The sequence below is a fragment of the Tinamus guttatus genome, unplaced genomic scaffold (genome assembly GCF_059628265.1).
Source record: "Tinamus guttatus ecotype Peru unplaced genomic scaffold, ASM5962826v1 Tinamus_guttatus_pri_ptg000172l, whole genome shotgun sequence".
Lineage (NCBI taxonomy): Eukaryota > Metazoa > Chordata > Aves > Tinamiformes > Tinamidae > Tinamus > Tinamus guttatus.
The window spans coordinates 4,387,236-4,409,503 of record NW_028288706.1 but is presented as its reverse complement, the minus strand read 5'-3'; the positions used below and the strand labels follow the sequence as shown (position 1 = coordinate 4,409,503).

Genomic DNA, 22,268 nt, shown 5'->3' with positions numbered 1-22,268 from the left:
ACATTATCAATATTGCCAAGAAGGAGCCCAGTTTGAATCCTATGGTCTTGTCCTGTGGTTTCACTCAGCAATTTCTTTTCCTCCTCAGAACACTATCTGCACTCGGCAGTATTGGAAGATGAACTTGTTGCTCATTTGCACCTCTCTGCAACCCAATACAGTCACCCAGCAGCATTTCAGTGCAAATTACCCTTCAGTCTGAGCTGTAGCTGAATCTCCTTAGTCCACACGGTTACATAAAATTGAATTAGGGACAGCAGCACTGCATCCAAAAGGGATAGTGTTAAGGATGCCTTAATACTGAGTGTTAAGCAGTGCCTTAAATTCCAAACAAGAACAGGCTAAGCCAGCTCTCAGGAAGGGCAGCTGCTGAAAGACAGTGATCACAAACCAAGGATGCAGCTGACACAGTGTAACTAGAGTGACTTAATTACATTAGTAGGTACATTAATAGGTCAATATTGCTGCATAAGCTGGAATACTACTGCTTTTCTTTCTGACCTTCTGTTTTCTGTATATTATGTGCAAACTGTAGAGGCCATCATGTGTGTGCACACATATATACACAGACCCTCATATATATTATGGTATTAATTTTCAGTACACTCTAAAATTATTTATAAAAAAAATCAGAAAGTATTAAAACAACACTTGTTCTCTTACTACACTCAACTTAGGATATGAGCAGGTATCATATATTGCTGTGGATATAATTTAATAGATGTGAATTTATCTCACAGGACGTTTCTCCTGTTGTTGCTACATGAGGTTTATTCCGAGAGACACAAGTGATACAAAGTGCTACACAATGAACCCAGGGTTCCAGAACACAGTGAATGAATTAAACTGCAGCACAGCTGTCTTTACCTTTGTTTAAAAAAAAAAAAGGAAAAAAAAAAAGAAGAGAAAAAAGAGAGTCAGGTCTCATTTATGAAAAATGAAAAGGAAGCAAAAGAGGGGCACTGCTAAGGACACCATGGCAATACTGCCTAGAACCATGGCAGATATCCTGGCTGTCCTCGGATGCACACAGGGAGCAAGAGGGCATCAACATCTGTTTTGATCAGCGTGGGATTCTGTAAGATGGGCCCTCCAAACAGGTAGTTCACCACTACTGAAAGGGAAGGTCTCTCTTCCCTCCCTGTTCCCAGGCACTTATCTTGCAATGACTGTGGCACTTGCCAGGCTCATTGTGAGCCACTGGTTCAACATAGAAGGGAAAAATGGCCCCAGATAAAGAAGGAAAACAGATTAATATTTTATGTAAGTTAGTAACGTGAACTGGCTCACGGCAGGGAAAGGTCTGATAAGCACCAGAGCCAAAGTGATTGCCCTCTTTTGGTAGCTGATTTTCAGCTCCTTGTGGAAGTGCAGCCTCAGTTCATACTGACACCTAATGTTGCTGCATGCAAACTTTTATCTTGCTAGTTCATGTCAAGCAGGCAGAAATATCAGCTGACATGGAAAGTTTATTATGGTTTGCAAAGTCCCCTCTCTTCATGAGATTCAGCATTTTTTATGCTCAAATAATGCAGAATCCTAAAGACACCTAGTTCCTTACCGCACGCAGTGGTGTGAATCATCTCTACGAAACACAGCACACACACAAAAATTATGACATTCAAAGTCACCATTCTCAAAGTCAGGATAATTGCTGAGGAAGAAAGTAGCAATTGATTCTTTACTCTTCCCTGGCCTACCTAAAGCATTAAAACGTAACCCTGAAAAACAGAGATAACGTAGGTTAAAACAAGTGAAATTTGTGTGTCTTGGTGGGTTGCGAAAATGCACTCCTAGCCAAATACTGGCCTAGACTCAGGGCACTGGCACATGACAGGTCAACTGAAAGGAGGAGACTGTTTTCAGGGGCATCAGTACCAAGCAATAAATCTCATTTGACATTTCTCAACCTTTGTCATCAACTGCAAAGAAATGTGTTAAAAACAGCATGAGTACAAGTAGAGATAGTTGCTTAGACAGATTACAGAAGGAAATCAACTCCAGGAGAAACGCACCTCTTCCTGATAGCTCTCCCTGTAGGTCATCTCCAGTTCCTGATCCAAGAAGTTGAGGCTCAGCTTGTTAATAGGTGGTTTAAAGAAGTAGTCTTTCATGAGGCTAGAGAGAAAAGATATATCAGGATCAGTTTATTCAGCTGTGATTCTTTCAGACTTCACTATTCTGTGGTTTCCACCTCCAGCGACACTGAGGCTTGGCCACCTTGGCTTTGAAGTTGCCACAGCGTTTCTTTGCTCTAATTTACTGTGGTACTGATGCTCTCAATCCACTTTGCTAGATCAGTCAGAGAGAATATTTTACAGAAACATGATGGAGCAAGCATTTATATTTTCAGGAAGATACTAACAAATCCCTTAATGAATTTAACAACCAAAATCAAATGACTACAGATAACTGTAGTATAGGCCAATAAAGGTTAACTGCTGCTAAAGAGGCATGAACTTAGAGGACATATGACCATAGATCTTATTATACTAGACAGAACATCTCATAGTATGACCTTTGTGAGCTTTTTTTGGTGTGGTGTAAGTTTTTTTCAATTCCTCCAGTGAAGCTCATCAAAGTATTTATACTGATATTGTGCAGGAGTTGTGCTGGTCTGAGGTTGTAGGAAGAAGATCCCAGATTGCCAGTGCCACAATAAAGGGAGGAATCAAAACTACCAAATTAGGCAGGAGGCACTTCTGATGCCAAACCACCACCACACTGTGCCAGCTCCATCTCAGCAGTCGTCTCTCCTAAAGAGGAAGGTCCCAGTTTAGTTGACTAAACACAGCCAAGTTCATAACCTGTTTCCCATGAGGCCCTAGTGCCTCTCCAGCGCAAATGAGATCTCTGTTTTCCATGAATCAAGTCTAAGGCTGGAAACTGGGAGATGAAAGGCGGAAAGACGGAAGGCAGTTCAACAGGAAGCGGGCCAAAGTAGGGAGCTAAAATAAAAGGGTAATAAAGAAAGTAACTTCTAGAGTTATAAAGAAAGTAACTTCTAGGAAAGGTTCATATTTCCCCAAGACTCTACTCGGTACTTCTAAAGGGAGCTTTTGTAACTAGTCATAATTAGCACATGAATACTTGGTTCTTAGACTTCAAAAGGTTTATCATCTTAAGGGTAAATAATCATTCTTGGAAAGAAAAATCTAAAAAGAAAATTCTGTGAGGGCATCCTCAAAGAGATTATTTTAAATATTTTGTACTCTTACCACCTTTTGTACTACTATTTTTTTAAATACAAAACATGCAGATTACAATGAACAAAGCTTGACATTGCTATAGTAGCTGTAAAAAAGTCAGCTCAAAAACTCAAACTGTACAGTGTTTGCCAAATATATATATAATCAGGTTCTAAGAAAAAGCAAAGCCATAATATCCATGAAAAGGATTCTTGTATAATGAAATAGTAATAATAGAAATGTGCCCCACTAACACTTTTTTCTTTTTTTTTTTATTATTTTAAAAGGAACGCTGGAACTATGTTAGTATCACCTCCTGGGCAATGTCAGCACGCAGAGAGCTCAAAGGCCACTGGGGAGGTCTGAGCTGCACACGCCAACTCCAGAAAGAGGTGGGAAACGAAAAGCCTCCCCAGGACCCAGCAGCTTCTGCCAGCCCGCTCCAAGCCTCCCCGCTCACCGCTGCTCAGGTTGCACTAGCACAAAACTAGAGCAGCCATTTGCCAAAATTATTATTTAAAAGTGGCCTCATGTAAGAGGATAAAGTTATAAAAGTTTGGATTCCACCCCCCAACACAGGAAAACTCATATTCTGTATTTGAAGACACTCAGTTACCAGACTTAGTAAGACAAACAGTAAATATGTTTCATAGTAGGGGATGGAGAATGTTTTGAAAATGACTTATTACATGTAACTTAACATTAAAAAAATGGTTAAAAGGATTCATGTAAAATGGTGGGCTTAATCCTTTTTGCATAGACCTAATTAATCAGAAGATTATTTTTGGAAAGTTATGTTTACATGAACTGAACTCAGCAGAGAAGTTTCCCTGGTAACAAGAAATGGCCCACTTAATATGGTAATGATGGATTTTCAATTGAGGAAAAAATCCATGGGCTTTGACTGATGTCAAACCGGAGTCCTACTTTTTCTGAATCAGAAGGAGTTATCGGCATTATAACGGAAGCAGGCCGGGGCATGAATTGCCATAAATACTTTTAGCAACTTAAAATTTGAGAATACTGGTTATATTAAAAAAGAAAGAAAAACCTTCTTTCTGATTTCTGCAAACATTTTGACTTTGATTGAAAATGTCAGCTGAACATCTATCCTCAGGTGTTGATGACAGAAATCATAAATTTAGAAAAAAGGAACATAGGATTTTTACTGAAGGTGGCCACAGGAAAAAAAATGTAATCCAAAAAGAAACAGAGAAGCAGAAGCTGGATATTTAGAAAAAATATATATCTACTGTATTTGATAATGGCTAAGACATGTATATATATAATAAACAAAATAAACAGAAGTTTGAAAAGGTAGAAAGTTAGAAGGGAATGATGCAAAAGAACAAACTAAGTAGTATGTAACAAAAACACAGTGTCCTCTCTCAATGTCCTCTCTTTCACTTCTCCCTGCTTTGGTCATGTTTTCAATTAAGAAGATGCTGTCCCTGTTCCAAACAGCCTGGAGTACATATGATCATACACTTCCAAGGATATTTAAATAAAATGCACCTAATCCGAATGGAAGCACTTCTGTTACTGAATCAAAAAAAGGATTAGCCATAAAAAATTACAAAATTCAAGTTATCTGTTAAGTTGATCCGATTAAATCACCGCCATGACAAGGGAGACATGGTTGCATGCTTACAAAGATTACATGCTCCTGAACTTTAGAGAACATATTTTCCTCCGCCCGAAAGAAAGGTGTCGTTTGTTTGAAATGGAGAGGGGCAAATTTTACAAAATTCTATAGGTAGCTCATAGGTCCACGAGAATTCAATCCTAGTAATTCTGCTTCCAAGCCAAATACAATTTCTAGGCATTAGTAAATCACATGTCATCATGTGGTGGTTCTGGTATACAAGAATGTGAATCTTTGTGACTCAAATTTTATGTTACATTGTTAACTGTGATATACATATATACATATATATGTGTGTATGTATGTATTTATTTACATATACATATGAAGAATGACTGTTCACCAAAGGGAAAAAATGATGGAAAAAACGGCTTTACATATTCTTGAGCAGAATATTTTTGATGTCACATTCCTATTGTAGCTTCCAAACTGAATACAGACCAAGTTTAGAAAACATACATGTTTTAACATCTCAGCAACAACATAAAAAAACCACACAAATCAAGATATATGACCAGTGTTATTACTCTGTCTCCTTTGTAGGATTTTTACATTATGCAACCTGTTGTGTCTTACCTGTCTTCTTTAATCACATCCACAAAATGAGCATCTGTCTTTTCTCTGATGTTTTTGAACCTCAAAGGAAGGAGAGCCGACTGATCCAGACTCACTCCCACCCATCTTCCTTTCTCTTGTAACATTTCATAAAGTGAGGTCTGACTATTGCTCAGTTTTTCTTCCTGTGGAGGACTCAAAAGTCCATTTTGCGTCTTTGGATTATGTCCACCTGGAGCCTGCTGGACAAAAGCAAAACACACATAGGAAACACTGAATGGCTGACAAAGCAAACTGAAGAGATTTAATGGAACAAACACTACAATTAAGTTCTCTCATCAGACCATATACCATCACACTGAAATTTTACCTGGCCATGTCACAAATGTAATTCTAACTGTTTTGAAATCATTCATACCTTCTCCTACAGAACACATACTTACTTAGCTGTTGTCTTTTTGCCTTCTATGTCCCAAGTTCCAAGACACTAGAATACAAAGTAATTTTCCCACCCAAGAAATGAAGACCAACCACAAGCCCAAACTTCATTACCTTCATTACCATCCTTCAAGTCAGGATTCTTTTTAAAACCTTTTTAAATACTTGGTTACACTGTGCTCTGTCACAAGACAACTTACTCTGCTGGTCTAGCTGGTCCCTCTCCAGACCACTTTAGAGTCCTGCTGCTCTCTCAAACTTCCCTCTTTATCTGCTCTATTAAAATAGCACCTTTATATGTCTGATTGTCCTATTAAAAATTATCATGCACATTTTCTTCCTTGACTAAGAAAATACTTTTTCCTTCTGGTTTTCTTCTGCCATTTTAAAATGTTGACACCGGCTTGGTACACTGCTTAAGTGCACAGCATTACCAATTCTGCTTTGATTGATTTGAGAACAAAAATTAGTTTTGACAACAAACTCCTCTGTTTTCATGGAACCTGAAGCTTCTTTTACACTTTGTTTGATCAACGTTGATATGCATTTAAGCAAGCACAAGAAATTAACACCACTATATATTGTCAGAGTGAAAAGGAGCTGCAGGTAGTCAGATCATATTATATTTTTCAAAGTTAAGCATATATCAAATCCAGCATATTTGACTGTTCACCTCCTCCAAGTCTTATAATTAGTCATTTATCCTCCTCCTGAAACCCACTCATGACAGAAGTTTCTTCATTTCTGCCTGTAGAGCAGCCAGCATAGCAGTGACTAGCTCCTCCACAGGACTATTATTGGATGCCACGTTAGTGATCGTAAGTTGATACCATAAATATCATCACCACCCAAATCATGCACTGAAATATGTTATTCAGATTGCAGTAACAGCCTAAAGTTAAGAAATAGCTGCTCTCTGGCTACCCATGCAAAACTAATTCAAACTCCTTGTGCACCTATCTTGTAAAACAAATGAGGCACACAATTACAGTCTGGTGAAATTAAAGGAGAACAGGCAACTTTTTATCCATAATTCCCTATCTTCTGACAAGAAGATGCTGGAAAAAAAATTCCAACGACATTCTTTTAACATAAGCATTCCTGATACCTATTTTTTCCCTGGCAAAAAAAAAAAAAAAAAAAAAGCCACCTATTTTGTGTGTGCTAAAAACTTGTTTCATAAATAAAGTGACTATGTAAGACACATGGAGCAGCAGAAGACTTTCACCTTGCGCGGGGAAGGCTCAGAAAGCCCATGGGCTTCATTCCCTCTAACTGTCATGACCTCAAGTGCTGAAGGAAGCCCTGCTCTGCATCTCGCGTCCTAGCAAAGTGCACGGGAGTGAACTACTGAACTGCAGGAAAAGGAGGGGGAGCTGAGCTACACTTCCCTTCTCTCCAGCATGGGAGGGACCCTCGGGGCTGCCCAAATGAAAGTGAGAACCTGCAGGGCCGCGTGTTGGAAGCAACGAGGTGAAAGGATTCAACATCTAGTCCCTGCCACCACTCACAACTACTGCTTTGGCATCTTGCAGGTGTTCTAAATACAGTGACAGCAGCTGACAAAGTGAAACGGTCAAGTTCAGTGGCTGCCTTGAGGTGCAGCCAGTATTTATTAAAGAACATAAGCAACAAAAGAGATTAGTGATTTAGCAATGCCTAACTCAGCAAAAGCAGACCAGGATTCTTGGACTGGAGAGGTGCTTCTGTATGATGAAGGGCTGCTCTCCTGGCAAGCCAGAGGCATGAGAACTTTCACAAATAAAAGGCCAACAGAATCTTTTTTAAGAGAAAATATTCAGCAACTTAAGACCAGATTCTCTCATAACGGTGACAGATTACCTAGGTTATCCAACAAGAACATTTCTGAGGAGCATGTGACATACTGCAGTGCCAGAGTAACCTCTTTCTTTTTGAGGTGAGGAGTAACAAAGCAAAACAGAGAGAAATGTCTAACCAGCTGATAGTATTGAAGGTTCTTCTGTTTTTTTCTTTCTTTTTTGCCTAATTTACGCTAAAGATTATATCTGCTTTGGATGCTTCCCAAAACAATTTGAGGCCTAAGAAAATGAGGGCCATAGTTATTCTTTTATTTATTTACTGTTTTTGAATGAATGAATCTTCCCTTTTTTCCTCACCCCTACAGCAGATGACGTTCTTGAAAAGCACTAAACGACAGAATGCAAGCTTTTTTTTTTTTTTGTATGAACAACTTGAATATAGGATATGCATTCTCATCTGCTGTTTGCTTTCCCTGCCTGATCTTTGAATTCATCTGAAGAACACAGTGACAATTTTCTGCTCTTTCAGAGAAGGTCAGCATGGACTTCTCCTGGCCTTTCTCTTTAGCTCTTTGGCAAAGGCTCAAATCCCTATGAAAATTCTTCCCTTTAGTCAGCTCAAGGTTTTCCTGTGCTGTCTCCACTCTGTTAATCTTAACAGGAGAGGATTAGAATTTGAAACTGCTTGTGTGTCAGGAGAAAATCCCTATTTAATAAATGTTGTTAGCCCCAGTGTTACTGTGGTTTCTGATGGCAACAGGCCGTACAGTTCTGAGCTCTCAGATTCGATGCACCATGTCACAATTTCCTCTCGTAAAAGGACAGGAAGGCTCCAAAGGAAGACAGGACATGAGGAAGGACTGAGGAAGTGGTTAACATAAGTTTAAGGAGATGAGACAGGCAGACAGAGAGACAGAGACCCTGAATATTAAAGGTTGACATGGCAATGTGGCATAGGAGAAAAAAAGTACCTAGAGGGGTGAATCAAGCTTATGACTTTTCTTCCTACGAAATCTGAGACTATAAAGAAGATATGGAAATCAAATGGCACAGTAACTTCTCTGTGTGTAGCACTCATTTAAACAGGCATCTCAGATTTACTGGAGAGGCACATAACTGATCCAATTTCGACTAGCAACAAATAAACGGAATAAATGAGCGATATTTGACTTGGCCTCCAGTAGCAGGTTTCTTCAACTGAAATTACTGACATTTTATTCAATACTGTACAGATCTCTTCCCGCCAAGATTAAGTGACCTGATGATTCAAACACAAGAAGCTAATACAGCTGCAGGGAAAAGAAATATGGCCTACTGTATTACATACCACTCCAGCACAGTACCGTGAGGCTGTCTCTATCTCTGAGCTTACAGCTTAAGCATAAGAGACGGCAGGTCAGATACAGGCAGAATGCAGACACAAACACAGATTAACATAACAGCTCATCAGACAAGTGTTTGGACAGCACTATATGCGAGCAGAGTTTTAAAGACAGATCTGAAGAAATGGGATGGCTAGCTCTGAGGATATTTTAAAAGTCCTCCCTGAGAAGGGAAGGCATTAATATTTTTGGAAAATACAACAGTCAGGTGATGAAAACTGGTGTCCACTCTGCATTTCAGTGGGAGTCTAATTTTCAGAAAGGAGATGCAAAATGCAGAGCAGAGAGGCTATGAAGGGCCATGAACAAGATGACAAATATGTAATGTCTGGTACTGCAGGGGAAGTAGGTGGCTCCCCTGAGAATATCTAAGCAACCAGCAAGGAAAATAATCCTTGCAGCAGTACGCTGAATATGTAAGACTGCATTTGTCAGAGAGAAAAGGATGTGAAAAGCTGAGATGCTGAGAGTCTCAGTCATGTGGATGAACAGGAATGGTTGTGTTTTAGAGCTACTACATAGAAGAGTTGGCAAGACATAGGCAAAACTTGCAGCTAGGTGACCTGCAATCTACTGGCGTAAGTCACGGAGAGAGTGGTAGTGGTGTTTCTGCATCTTTCTTTGGGTAGCCTCAGCACAATTTAGAGTCCAAAATACAGGTCCCTCTTGGTTTCAAACCAGGCCGACAAAACTATTAGTCATTTTGAAAATTTGTGTGCCTGAACTAAAGTTCAGAACACAAAAATTCAAAACTAAATCGGCTCTGCAGTTTAAAGAGGTTAAATAAAGCAATGCAATGCAAAAATTAGAAAGATAACTGAACTAAAGGAATGAGGGAAAAATAGGAAAGTGGTGAAGCCTAAATTACCTTAGTACTGTTTTTGTGCTCATCCTGACAACCATTTTGGATAGCTCCTTCTTCTATGCTGATATCACACTGGGGAGGAAGGGTGGTACTACATGAAGGACAAGGCTGCAATGAGACAAAAACACATTTAGCCAGGAATACCCTGGTGTCACCATATTATGCAATTCATAATTTGGTCCACTTGTACATTTACCTCATGGTTAAACTAGATACAAAACTACAGAATGGGAAACATGAAGCAAAAGTTGAAAGAAACAAAACCTGCCATTTCAAAACCAGATGTTCTGCTTCCTAAAGTTAAATCTAACCAAAGGAAGCTTTACAAGTGTAAGCAGTATGATATACTGTAATCACTACATATTGGCAGAGAAGAATATAAAAAGCTTTAGTGAGAGAAGCGCATTTTTCTTATTTAAAACACTGTCTGCAAAAGGATCTGAATGACATTACTGGCAGCTGAGTGAAGACTTAGCACAAAATACAGCAAAATTCAAAAGAACACAAGACACCATGACACACTGTTAATGGCATAGAGAAATGGAAAGCAATAATTCCAAAACTAACAAAGGGAAATATTTTTTATAAAACAGCTTTGCAAAACAGTGGAGCTCAGGCTACGGAATGTTACCGAGGCCAAACACTGAGTAAATATCATTGGAAACACAGAAACAAAAACATCAGGAGTTGTAATAGCTGCGGGTAACACATTTCGGAAGCAACCTTAAATGTCAGGCTTCAGTTTTTGAAACACTCTAATTCCTCTGAGTTAAGAGGCGATCTTTTTAAGAGGTATTAATTCCATATTTGTATCTTGCAAAGTTCTTCTAACTTTTCTCTAGCATTGGCTATTTAGAGACCAGATACTGCATTAGATGGATCCTGTATTTCATCCCTATTGGCAATTCTTATGCTCTTAAAATGGGTTAATGTTCCCAAATTTGTCAAACATGGGTAGAGTCACACCAGTCACCAGGAAGAGCACGCTAGTTGGGCACACTGGACTATGTGATGGTTTAGTTATCTCTCTAAACATCTTGATAAAGCTCCAAACAAACAGCTTGAGTCTTGCATGCACGCTTTGTCCCAAGCTCTACATCCAACGTGTCTCTCCTAGTTCAAAAACATGACAATTTCTCCCTTCAAATGTGCTCCCTGTTTCAAACACCAGCATATAGCTGTTTTTGAGGATTGACTTTTCACCCAAAGCATCCTCCCTTTTCTGGGGTCATATCTGCAATTCAAGAATGCAGCATCTTAAATGTTAAGGTCATTTCTTATGGTCCACTATTCCAATGACTGTTGATCCACCTAATCATCCAATAATGCTCTTAAACTGATGATTCTGGGCTTTCTTAGCAAGCAGACTATCCTCTGTGTTGCTCCTCAGGGACAAAGTCTGGTTTAGGGTACTAAAATTATGTGGAAACAGATGAAAATAGAATGTGATCGGATTCTATTAAAAAAAAAAGTCTAGGACTAAATATCACGAATGCTTTGATTAGTTTCCATAAGACAATATTAAATGGCTTTAGAAGTGAGCATGACAATGAACTAATAAGCCTAGAGCACTTGCAAGTGCTTTTAATCATGGCAGAAGTCAGTGAATGGTGATAATATACAATATACCTCTATTATCAAAAATAAAAAGTGTTTTCCTTGTTTGATCTTGTTAATAAATCAGCAAGGCCATCTCAGATACTTAGTTCTTGGGTTAAATCAGTTGACAAAAAACTCAGAAAAGAAGCTTGACCTTTTGAAAAGAGACAGGAGTTTATCTGGCTTATCCCTGAGTGTGCGAGTCAACACCATTAACTCCATTCTTTACAGCAGACACCTACATAAGCTCAGTGCGGTTGTGGTCCAGTCACAACGAATACCTTATCACACCTTCAGCAAACACCAAGTCATACAAAACTAGTTTCTGTTTTCATTCTAAGAGATGATTAGAACATTTTTGTAATAGCTTATGATTCCAAGTCAAGTAAGGGATTTTATAAAATATGATAGGTAAAGTAAATAGATACCAAAACTAGGTAAGCAGGTTATACAGTGTTTTCATTCAAGAATCACTATAGCTGATTTACTTCTATTTTTAGCATCTTTCTTTGTCATGTTGTTATGAACAAACTTTACGACTTGAAACAGGTATTTTATTGATACTCATACATCAGTGATATTTCGCAATTAACTAGTGATATCACCAAGGAGAGGACAAGATATAATGTAAAAACATGGATCAATTACTGCCACATTTTCCTTCCTGCCTTTCCTAAACATCCCTTCAAGATCAAAACACTAAAGTATTTTTTCCCCCAAAAATGGTCACCTTAAAAGAAGAATATTTTAACTTGACTATTGTTTTGCACCTCCCAGTGTTTTTAGTAGGAGTCATCTCCTCCCACATTGATACTGTTTACAGCTTTGTATTTAAAACAGTTGGCCTGTAAGTCGTGATTCTTTTGCAAATTTTATCTCCAGACTCTAACGGCAAACTGAAGGCTTAAAAAAAAAGTAAAAAAGAAGCCTACTCCTTAAAACAAAACAAACAAACAAAAAAGCAAAAAAACAACAAAAAAAACCCTCTAGCATCGATGACAAATGTTCCTTGAAAGTCTGACCCAGCCTTCCTGGTCTACAGCCACTTCAGCAATGGACTACTCCGACAGAGAAAAGGCTGGATCTGACCTTGATCCATACTTGACAACTTGCTGCAGAGTTTGCAGTGTCTGCATTCTGTAATGCTTTGTGAGGCAGGTACCATTTGCAATCGCCAACACGCTCCAACCGCAATCACAGAACACGCACACAAGTGTTTCTAAATTTCTCAGGATTCTTGTGCATTGCATCCTCATTGTGCTACACCCTCTCTCCCACACTTTGGTCATGCATTGTACAGCTGCTTACCAGACAACACAGAAAAGCTAAGTCTGGGGTCATTCAAGATTCACTTCAGCATCCAGGTATTTGGGACAAGTCAGGCAGCACTATCTGCGAAGTGTTGTCTGCTTGGGAAATCACTGCCAAGACCTACAGTGCTCATGGTAATGAATAAAAACAGGTACCTCTAAGCATAAATTTAGGACAAAGGTAAGACAGGGTATGCAAGAAGGCTGACACTGAGCAGGCACTTGTTTTTCTGAAGAAGCTTCTCTTCTTGAATTGCCAATTTTAGCTTCTCCTTCATTTATCTGGATGGGCATGTTTGCACTTCTGCACTGTGCAGATCAGCTTTCAGCATTTAAACAGTAATTAAGATGTCAAGATGGTCTCAGAGTAAAAAGCCATGGGAAGTGGACCAGGCAGTCAACTAAACAGTGTGTGCCAGCAGCCTGTCTCAAGGTTACATACTACTTGTTTTGGAACAGTGACATAACTGTGTCACCTTTCTTCAGTCATCTGTGTTTTTAGAAAACACTTCCTGAAGGGCCAGAAGAATCTCAACAGCAGATTATATTTTGGACTTGGGTTATTTTAACAAGTACCCCAACTGAATACATAATAAATGTATTAAATAAATGTAAACCTTAAGAGCAGCCAGAACAGTATGATACCTCAACTGCCCTCCAGTTAAAGCTTCACTTTGCTGTCTGACATTAACAGGGCATACTTACTTCCTCTCACAGCAGTAACTTGAGTTTTACTGCTTGGTTTAATCCCTCCTCTTTTCACTCTACTCCATGCACTGGCAGCTCACGTCAATACTGAGCTCAAGAGCTCAATATTGCTCCACTTGGTGCTTTCTTCTTCCTTCACCACTCAGAGCAGACTGGTTTGTTACTCACTGCTGTCACAGCATCCCTTGAAAGCAACGGCACAAGGTCATGCAGCTCAATGGCACTCAGGCCCCCCTGCTTTCCTTACCTGACACAGGAATTATGCTACACTAACAGTAGGGCTGTGCCACTCAAATGCCATGAGGATACCTACAGTCACACCGAGCGAACCATGGGCCCAGCGAGGTGCCTGTGCCAATGCAAAATGCCTCTCAGCCCCTTGCTCGGAGTCAGCCTCAGCACATCTCCTTGGCCATGCAGCGAGCAGCACAGGCTGACTCAGTGGTTCAGATTCACTGCTCTGCGGCAGATTTTCCTGTCACCTTCACTGAAAGACAAGCAAGAGCTGGAGAGCTGGCATGTCAGGGATGCCAAATACACTCTTTCTATATATGGGAAAAGAACAGGAAGAGAAAAGTACCACCAACAGCTTAGGACCAGTCGAACTGTAGGCAGTGCATACTTAGGGGAAGGAGCAAATATGGCTAAAGCTGCTTCCTGCAGTTACACACTCGTGGCTGTGAGTCTGCATCAGGCTGTTGGCTGGCCTCACTGCTGATGGAGGATTCTCAGTCCAAAACTAAAACCAAGCACAGACGCAGGGTAGAGGCCTCTGCCATCCCTCCTAATCCAGACAACACACATACAAGCAGCAAAGACATTTGTCCATTAAGTCTGTCAGTTAAATACAAAATTTGTGCTGAAGAGATCCTCTCAGGAGTAAGCTGGCTTTTTACCAATGAAATCTAATGATGGTGGAGTTCAGATGGCCATTTCACAGCTGTGGTTCTGACCATTAGTGACCAGCTCAGCCAGCCCAATAGGAAGAACTATTTGCCCATGGGAAAAGAAACAAGTCATCTGTTGTTTGGGAAGTCTATTCTGCCTTGGAAGATTGAGAGTAACAGTGAAACAACAAAGTAATACACACTGTTTCACAGATTCAGTTGTCAAGAGCTCTTGTGAGAGGTGTGAACATAACAAAATGTTAGCACTTTTCTAAGCTGAATCCATACAAATCATTGCCCTTAGGTGTAGATAAAGAGTTATACAGCAAACAAATACAAAACACCGTCACAGCCTACAGGAGCATACCAGAGCCTACCCCACAAACCTGTTATCTTTCCCTTTTTTTGGCAGGGGAGGGGGGTGTACAGAGATGAGGGGCAAGAGAGAATTAGTGCTGTTTGCTACATATTCATACGAAAGGTTCATATGCAGGTGACATGCACGATAGGGAAAAGCAGAAGCAGAATACAGTGAACGCAGAAAATCACAGAAGTTACAGCTGCACGAGGCACTGATTCTTTTTTCCCCCCCTTTATAAAATAAGACCATTGATAAATAAGGTCGGATGTCTCAGCCCTGAAACATAAGTATTAAGAAAATTATTTATCTGAAATCATCTTTTAAAAGTGCTCATATTACTTCAGAGATTCCTTGTCACGCATTTTGCTTTGCAATTTTTTTCCTCCCACAAACTTATATATATATAAAGAAATGAATAAGCAAACCATAAGGTTCTCCTGTCTGCTCATCTCCCACTTGTTGGTACAGCTTGAGGTCCACACTGCTTGACTCTGAAACAAGAACTGACCTTAGGTTTTTCTGCATGTTTGAGAGTCTTTGTTAAATCACCAGTGTTCTCGGCTGACGACGCTCCCTGGATCTTCGCTGCATCTCCCGACTCCAAGCCAGGAAGCAGAGCCTGCGAGCAGCTGCAGTGAGGGTCCTTCACTTTCTGACCAGATATCAGGTAAGTCTTTAAACCTACAGAAAAGAAACAAACAGTTAGAATGGCTAAATCACAAAAACAGCACTCCTATTCACTTCTCCTGGGGGAAATATGTTAACTATTAAAGAACGCATATTTTCATATTATTTGATTACCCTGGCTCAGGAGTACAGCCCAAAATACTCAGATGCTAGTTGGGAACAATCATCAGGAATATAAAGACGCTGCATGTAAAATGGTAGGAATTATATTTGCCCAACATGTGCTGTCCCAGATACAAGAGACTGTTCTAGCACACAGCATCAGCGACGAATGACATGTACTTCTCTTATTCCATTTTTACCCACATAGTTTGCAGAAAAAAAGCTAAGCCCTAACACATTCACTTCAAAACTGCAATCTGAGTCTGACATTAACTCTTTACTTCTGGCAAAGTATTTACAGCCTGTTTTCACGGCCTGTTTTTCAGCAATATCTGAACTGATGCTGCCATTCTGGAAATGTGTATGTATTCCTCCAGCTATAACCTCCATTTCTCACAGAGATACGGTGCAGACTGATTAATGCTGGTAACACATTGAAGCAGAAAATGGATATAAGTGCTAGCAATTCTGATGGGTGTTCATCGTTAGGGAAGACTTCACATTTTTAAAGAACGAAATCAATCTCTCTCTCACACGTACACCCACACACACACTCCCTGCAACTGTTGCATGAACGGAAGCATAATTGGAAACCAGATCCAGTATTAAAGGCCAGGCTGGTGAATACTGCATTTTATCAAATGCAGCAGCTTTCTGTTTTGAATACTGCCTTACTTCACAAAGCTGTATTAATGATATTCTGGGTCATGATCTGGGCACAAAGACTGACGAGGAACTACTCATCCCACTTATTAATCCCACCCCTAAGAGCATGGAGGGCATCACCTCTTCAACCTGGACTGCGTCACTCTGCAGGGTCAGATTGTTGCCCGACGTGATTCTTGAACCGAATTCTCCCAGTATTGTTTTGAAAGACGGAACCACATGTGATCTCTCACTGATTTTGTACTTGGGTTGGCCAGCCATTGCTTTTCTTTTTTCGGTAAAATACTTGTCCCCTAGTTGTATTCAGACACATGACTATCACGATGATCAACCGCCTTCACTTGTGTCCTTGCATAGGATGAAAGCTGCAACTAAATCCGTCAAGGCCTGTTCTGCTCCAGTCCATTGAAGACGGCGGTCTTCTTGTTCCAGCAACGGCTGTCACTACAATCAGGTCATTTCCTTGTAACTTTGCTCAGAGATTTAACAAATATTCTACAAACATTTCTTTCTCTGCAACATGTAACACAGGCAAAGCCTTGTCTGCAACCTTCCCCATAAAAATAAGAGATCTAGTAAGAACATTTTTCTCTGCTTCTCTGTTTATTCCACTAGCAATCCAAATTCCTGCACCCTTCTCCACCACATAGAGAGGTGCAGCCACATGACCATTTGACTCAGGCTACCAGCTGCTGGGAGAGCTTCTGTGGTTCTCAGCTTGCTCCAGGTCGGGGCATTAGCTCACTTACTCGAGCCGTTGCACTATAGCCAATCTCCATTTTCATACCAGTTGCAGCAGCACTTAGACTTTACTCTGTCACTGCTGTTTCATTAAATCCGAGCTGCCGCTGGCTTCTGGACATGAGACTGTCTCTTTAAAACTTATATTCCTGGGGGCTGCAATTTAAGGAATTTGCCACAATCAGCTTACAATTGTATGTTTGCTCTGGAGAAGTCTACAGCATTCATCTTGCTAGTCTCTATTTTTAAAAGCTACCTTAAAGCAACTGGATTATTTTCCCACTGCTACTATTACCTTTTTTTTTTTTTTTTTTTTAAGGGGAAATAATATTGTTGCTTGTGCTCTGTGTTTTTAAGCATGCGTTTTTCAAATGCTCTCGTTCTCTTTTGCTGTGTTGTGCTGCATAATTATTTTGTAGCTGTGTTACATAAAGCAAAATTATCTCCGGTTTGAGCTCCACGTGGAGGCAAAAGTGAAAAGGCGACGGTGCTGCAGTAATTGAAAACTTGTTTGGAAAAGCAATACTCTCCCCAACCTTCAACCACAGTGGGTTGTGGCTCCTCCAGCCCACTCCACCCTTCATACTTCCTATATGCGGCCAGCCCTGCTAACCCAAAGCAGTTATTGCAACATTTTGCATCGAGAACTATTCTCACGCGCATAGTTTTGGGCCACATGTTGTAGGTGCAGGGTTTAAAGCAGCTAAAATGGCTGGTGGTCGGCACCGAGATCGTTTAACGACACCCCCTTCCCTGAGGGCCTCCCCCTGCTCGTGGCCGGGCAGGCAGCAGCGCCCGGGCGGTTCGTGTGGGGCCGGGCGGACATGAGGCGGCGTGAGGCGGCGCGAGGCGGCGCGCGCCCGAGGAGGAAGCAGCAGGACGGCTCCCACTGCTGAGCGGCTACAAACGCCAAGTGTCCGACAGATCACGGGCCCGGGAAAGCAAACGAGGAAGAAAAGGTTATTTTTGAAAAGTTTTTTTTTGAGAATTAGATAGTTTAAAAATCTTTGCTCATTGTCTACCTAACACATCGTTTGCTATTACATGCTTCTTTCGACAGGAAAGCTTTGCTTTAGTATTCCTTGCAATGCCGTAACCCTTCACAAAGCAACTCCTATGTTCAGTCTGAAATATTTTGGTTTGAAAAACAGGTCCTTAATGCAGCAGAATAGTATTGATTTAGCTAAATGTATAATACATGAGGAATGTTTTTCCTTCTCCTCAATATGCAGTGATTTGCTACAAGCAGCACTTTGTCACAAAAAAAAAGTCCGTGAAAGGAAATATATTCACATTACCAAACGGCAGGTTTAAATCAGGTAGCGCAGAAACATTAAGACACGAGCAGTGGAGGAGATGCTATTTTACCTGAAATACAACCAACTGCAACCTGTGGCTCTATAACAGCTTGACTCAGGACGACTTCTCCTGCCATTCCCAATTTTATACTGCTCATTTCTCCCTCCTCCAAATTTAATCAAAGTCAACGCTTAAAGAAACGCCACAATCTCAAACTGTCCGATAACAGCTACGCACTTGGGCAGGCTTCACCGAAAAGCCCATTTTTGCTTTTTCCAAAGCTGCCTTTCAGAAGCCAAGAGCAAGAAGCTGATGAATTCCATTGAGAAGAAATATTTTACCAGACTCGGAGGCACCCCAACAACCCCTTCCCTCCCAACATACTAATCTAATTTACATGTTATTTTCTCCCCTCTGAAAAACTAGACACATATTTGCAAAAGACAAGCTGCTTCCTTCCTTTGTCTTTAGGTCATGAATATTTCAAAGCCTAATGAAGAGAAACAGTACCTACCTATGGACCCAAAGGGATTATTTCTTGAATTCAACCATTTTGCCTATTGACATGGCAGCATTTGCAACAAGCATTTCTGACAAAACAGTTAATGGGCAAGATCTCTACATAACTGTTGGTTTTATCACTCCCACTAAGAGTGAATTTGAAAAGTACTAAGAAATTCCTGTAGTTTGTCCCCTTCCTTCAGTTAGCTTTTTTTTTTTACAGTGGTGTTTCTGTATTTTTTTTTATAAAGACAGAAATCCATCCCTAATACTAAAAAAAAAAAAAACCACTCCTAATAACAAAAAACATACATAGGCATGCACCCACACACAATTTTGTGCATACGCAGAAAAAAACATAAATACTGTTGTGTATAAACACCCTAAAACCTCAGGCTGATTTCAGCGGCGTGAGAAAAATCAGTCTTTGCAGCGCGAGGGACGAGTAGAGCAGGGAGCAGGAGAGGGCTCCAGGTCCCGGCAGCGCTCCCCGAAGCTCCCTGCTCACGTTGGAGGATTTCCATAACATCTTGACGGATGCGGTTGTGCCGATGTGATCTGACTTCTTGTATAAGTGGGCATCATCGGTGTATCCTTCTAAGCTGGGAGGTCTCCATGCTAGACCTCAGGAGATGGGCAACTAACAGAAGTGTTGCTAAGCAATTCCTTGTCAAAATAAGACTCATTTTGATTTTTGATGCTCTAACTGCATAAAAGCTGAAAATTTTTAGCCCTCTGTTAAAAGCAAAGATGAAAACTACCTTCTTTCTGGCAAACTAAATGCTCACATTTAGTACAATCTGTTGAACACTGAATGCTTTTGAAACTCCTTTCAATACTGATTCGAAGGAAGAGACACCAAAAAATACTGACAATATTTCACTCATGGTCTCACTGATTCATTTAATGAAAATATAATCCCACACTTGCTATAAATTCATGTTCCTACCTCCACAAATTGCTTCAGCTTTTCAACTGCAGGAACTCCCAGGAAAGAGCATTTAACAGACTAACACGTACCTTCCTTTTTAGGGTAATAGCTTTTCAGCTATACAGCTTTTTTTTTTTTTTCTTCTCCTGTACGATTAATGTATTCATGAAATAATATCAAAATCTTATAAATTGTGATTAATATAAACCTATTTGGTAAAAGGGGACATTCTCCTTATTTACCTTTCCATCATTTCCTTTACTGTCAACATATTTTAATGGTATATTTCTTCCCAAATAATTAGTAAAGAGGTAGGAGGTTACTAAAATAACTGAGTCCTGTCTTTCAACTCCATGTTTTTTCAGTATCTTGTATCCTAAAATAAGAGTTTGCATGAAACTTGTTTTCCTGTGCGAGAATAAAAGTGGCTTCCACTCACGCATGAGAGCAAGAATTTATGGCTGCACTTTTTCAGCTAGAAAGCGGTGCTAACTAATAACCTTTCCCTGCCTGCCAAGATGAGCACAACATTAGATAGTATTTTTTTGTAATTTAGTTTCTCTTTTTATATACCTCTGATACCTTTTAGAGTTCCATATTGAGAAAATAGTGCCTGGAAAAGTAGCATGAGAGTGAAAAACAACACATTTTTAGACTCATACAAGTATCTACTAGCAAGCTCATAAAAACACTTTGCAGTTCAGGATTGGCTTTAGTTCCTCTTTTTCTGAAATGGATGGGTGGTAAATGACATTTAGGTTAATACTTCTCCATAATCACCTCTTTCTTTTTCCCATAACACCAAATTTCCTCCATTCCCTTTAAAGACGCATTAAGCTGGGAAAAAAGAAACTGGTATTCAGCTACTGCCAGTCATTGGAAAGCAAAGCAAGACCTACATTTAGGTTTCCTCATATAATAAAATATGTTGAAATGTTGCATGTTGCCATACGATTTCATCAGACTCTGACTTGCTCTGCAATTTCTAGCATGCAAAGTGACAGGCAAATAAGAGTTAAAAAAAAAAAAGAAAGAAAGGAAGACTGGAAACACATATATTGCTACTAATTCAAATTTCTTTTTGACACTTCTCTCCTAATGTTTCTATGTTTTTTGTTTTTCCTTTAAAAGTTTAAATATTTTTTCTAATTTACTGTTTAACATAATTTAATGTTTATGCAAGAAGTAATACAGTGCCTGCCACGAGCTCTAGTGTTCCTTGGATGCTCAGGCACAAATCAGCCATAGAACATGTGGCTGAGTTCAAGATGATTTCCAATAGCAAATACCTTGTCTCATTCCTAAAATGCCATCCTTGCCTTATCTGTTCATATTTATGGGGAATATTTTCCTCATTTTCCTACACCCAGTACTGCGCTGCAAATCCCATAGCAAAGTATTCTAATTCAGTGAATTGGACAATGGACAGTTAAATCACCAACAGCTATTCAAGAACTAGCACAAGTTAAGGACACAGTGACTACCTTAAGTGCAAATAATACACCTGGGTTGTGAAAATTATGCTCCACTCAAACAGCCTCATGTACAGTAACACTGACACAGATAATAGGCATAAGTGCTTAATGAATCAACAGCAGCTATATACAACCACAAGAGGAGATCTCGGTCAAAATACATAAATATGTGAAACTGTTAGAGAGCAAATCTGAAAATGGACAAATATAGATGAAATTTAAAATCCTCTTCCTAGATAACACCTGGCAATGTAGCTAACAAAACACAAACCAACAGAGGCACCTTTAAAGAGGCAGCCAGTAACCAAGCTGAATGCGGTGCCAAAGTATGTGCAACTTCAAATGCAAAGGAAAGTCGTTACTTAAGTAATAATAGTTACTTTTCCCATTTTGCAATCTTAACTCACTAACAAATTGTTAAATTAATAACTAACTTCAGAACTTCAAGGAGAAAAAAAAGCTCTCTGAAGATTCTAATACTTTTATCATAAAGTATTCATCTGTGCTGAAAGAAGCAAAAGATCAGATAAACATCCTCACTTGGGTAACAGCATTTGGTAAATACAAATTGGATAATCAAAAGGGTTGTGACAAACCTGCAAAACATCTTCCAGTTAATTGAATTTTCATAATTGCGAAAGCTGGACAGCTACGTGTAAGTAATAATCACAACTCCCTGAAATCACTGACTTTGAAGCTCAACATTAGGCTCCTGTTTCTGAGAAATTTCACAAGCATTTCACTGACCTGACAAAAAAAAACCCAAGATATTTCATCAATATCGCTGAATAAAATGCACATGCCTCTATCAACAAACGCTTTTCTCCTCACTCATGTTGTGGGAGCGTGCGAGAAAATATTTGACAATTTTACATAAAATAAAGTTAATTTTCTCCAACCTGAGAAGTTGCATTTCAGACAAAGAAAGTCCTACTGTCGCAACGGTAGAACCTATTTTCAGCTCAGTGCAAACAAAAGCAGGTGATTACAAAACGTCTGGATTGTAAGAAACACCCCTACCTGGAAAACACTCTGAATATATGGATTGTATTTCCTGTGACTAAAATTAGAACCAGGAATTTAAGAGCCAACTTGTTATCTTACATCTCTGGAAAGCAGAAACAATAATAAGAAACAGAATTTTATT

At 39.7% G+C, this 22,268-nt stretch overlaps 1 protein-coding gene across 7 annotated transcripts in view; it reads right to left on the bottom strand.

The window, feature by feature from the left end:
* ADCY9 (adenylate cyclase 9) overlaps positions 1 to 22,268 on the bottom strand; it is a 78,341-nt gene that overhangs the window by 21,396 nt on the left and 34,677 nt on the right. For 4 of the 7 annotated variants that reach the window (XR_015913281.1, XM_088523092.1, XM_088523093.1 and 1 more), the window contains exons 2-5: positions 15,228 to 15,400; positions 9,858 to 9,962; positions 5,410 to 5,630; positions 2,016 to 2,118 (exon numbers count right to left, since the gene is read on the bottom strand). Coding sequence is in view for 6 of the 7 variants with exons in the window: in XM_088523092.1 (XP_088379218.1) it covers positions 2,016 to 2,118; positions 5,410 to 5,630; positions 9,858 to 9,962; positions 15,228 to 15,400 (602 nt within the window). In the remaining variant the exon portion in view is untranslated. The remainder of the gene's footprint in view (positions 1 to 2,015; positions 2,119 to 5,409; positions 5,631 to 9,857; positions 9,963 to 15,227; positions 15,401 to 22,268) is intronic. The other 3 variants (XM_010216767.2, XM_088523090.1, XM_088523091.1) reach the window with 3 other exon arrangements.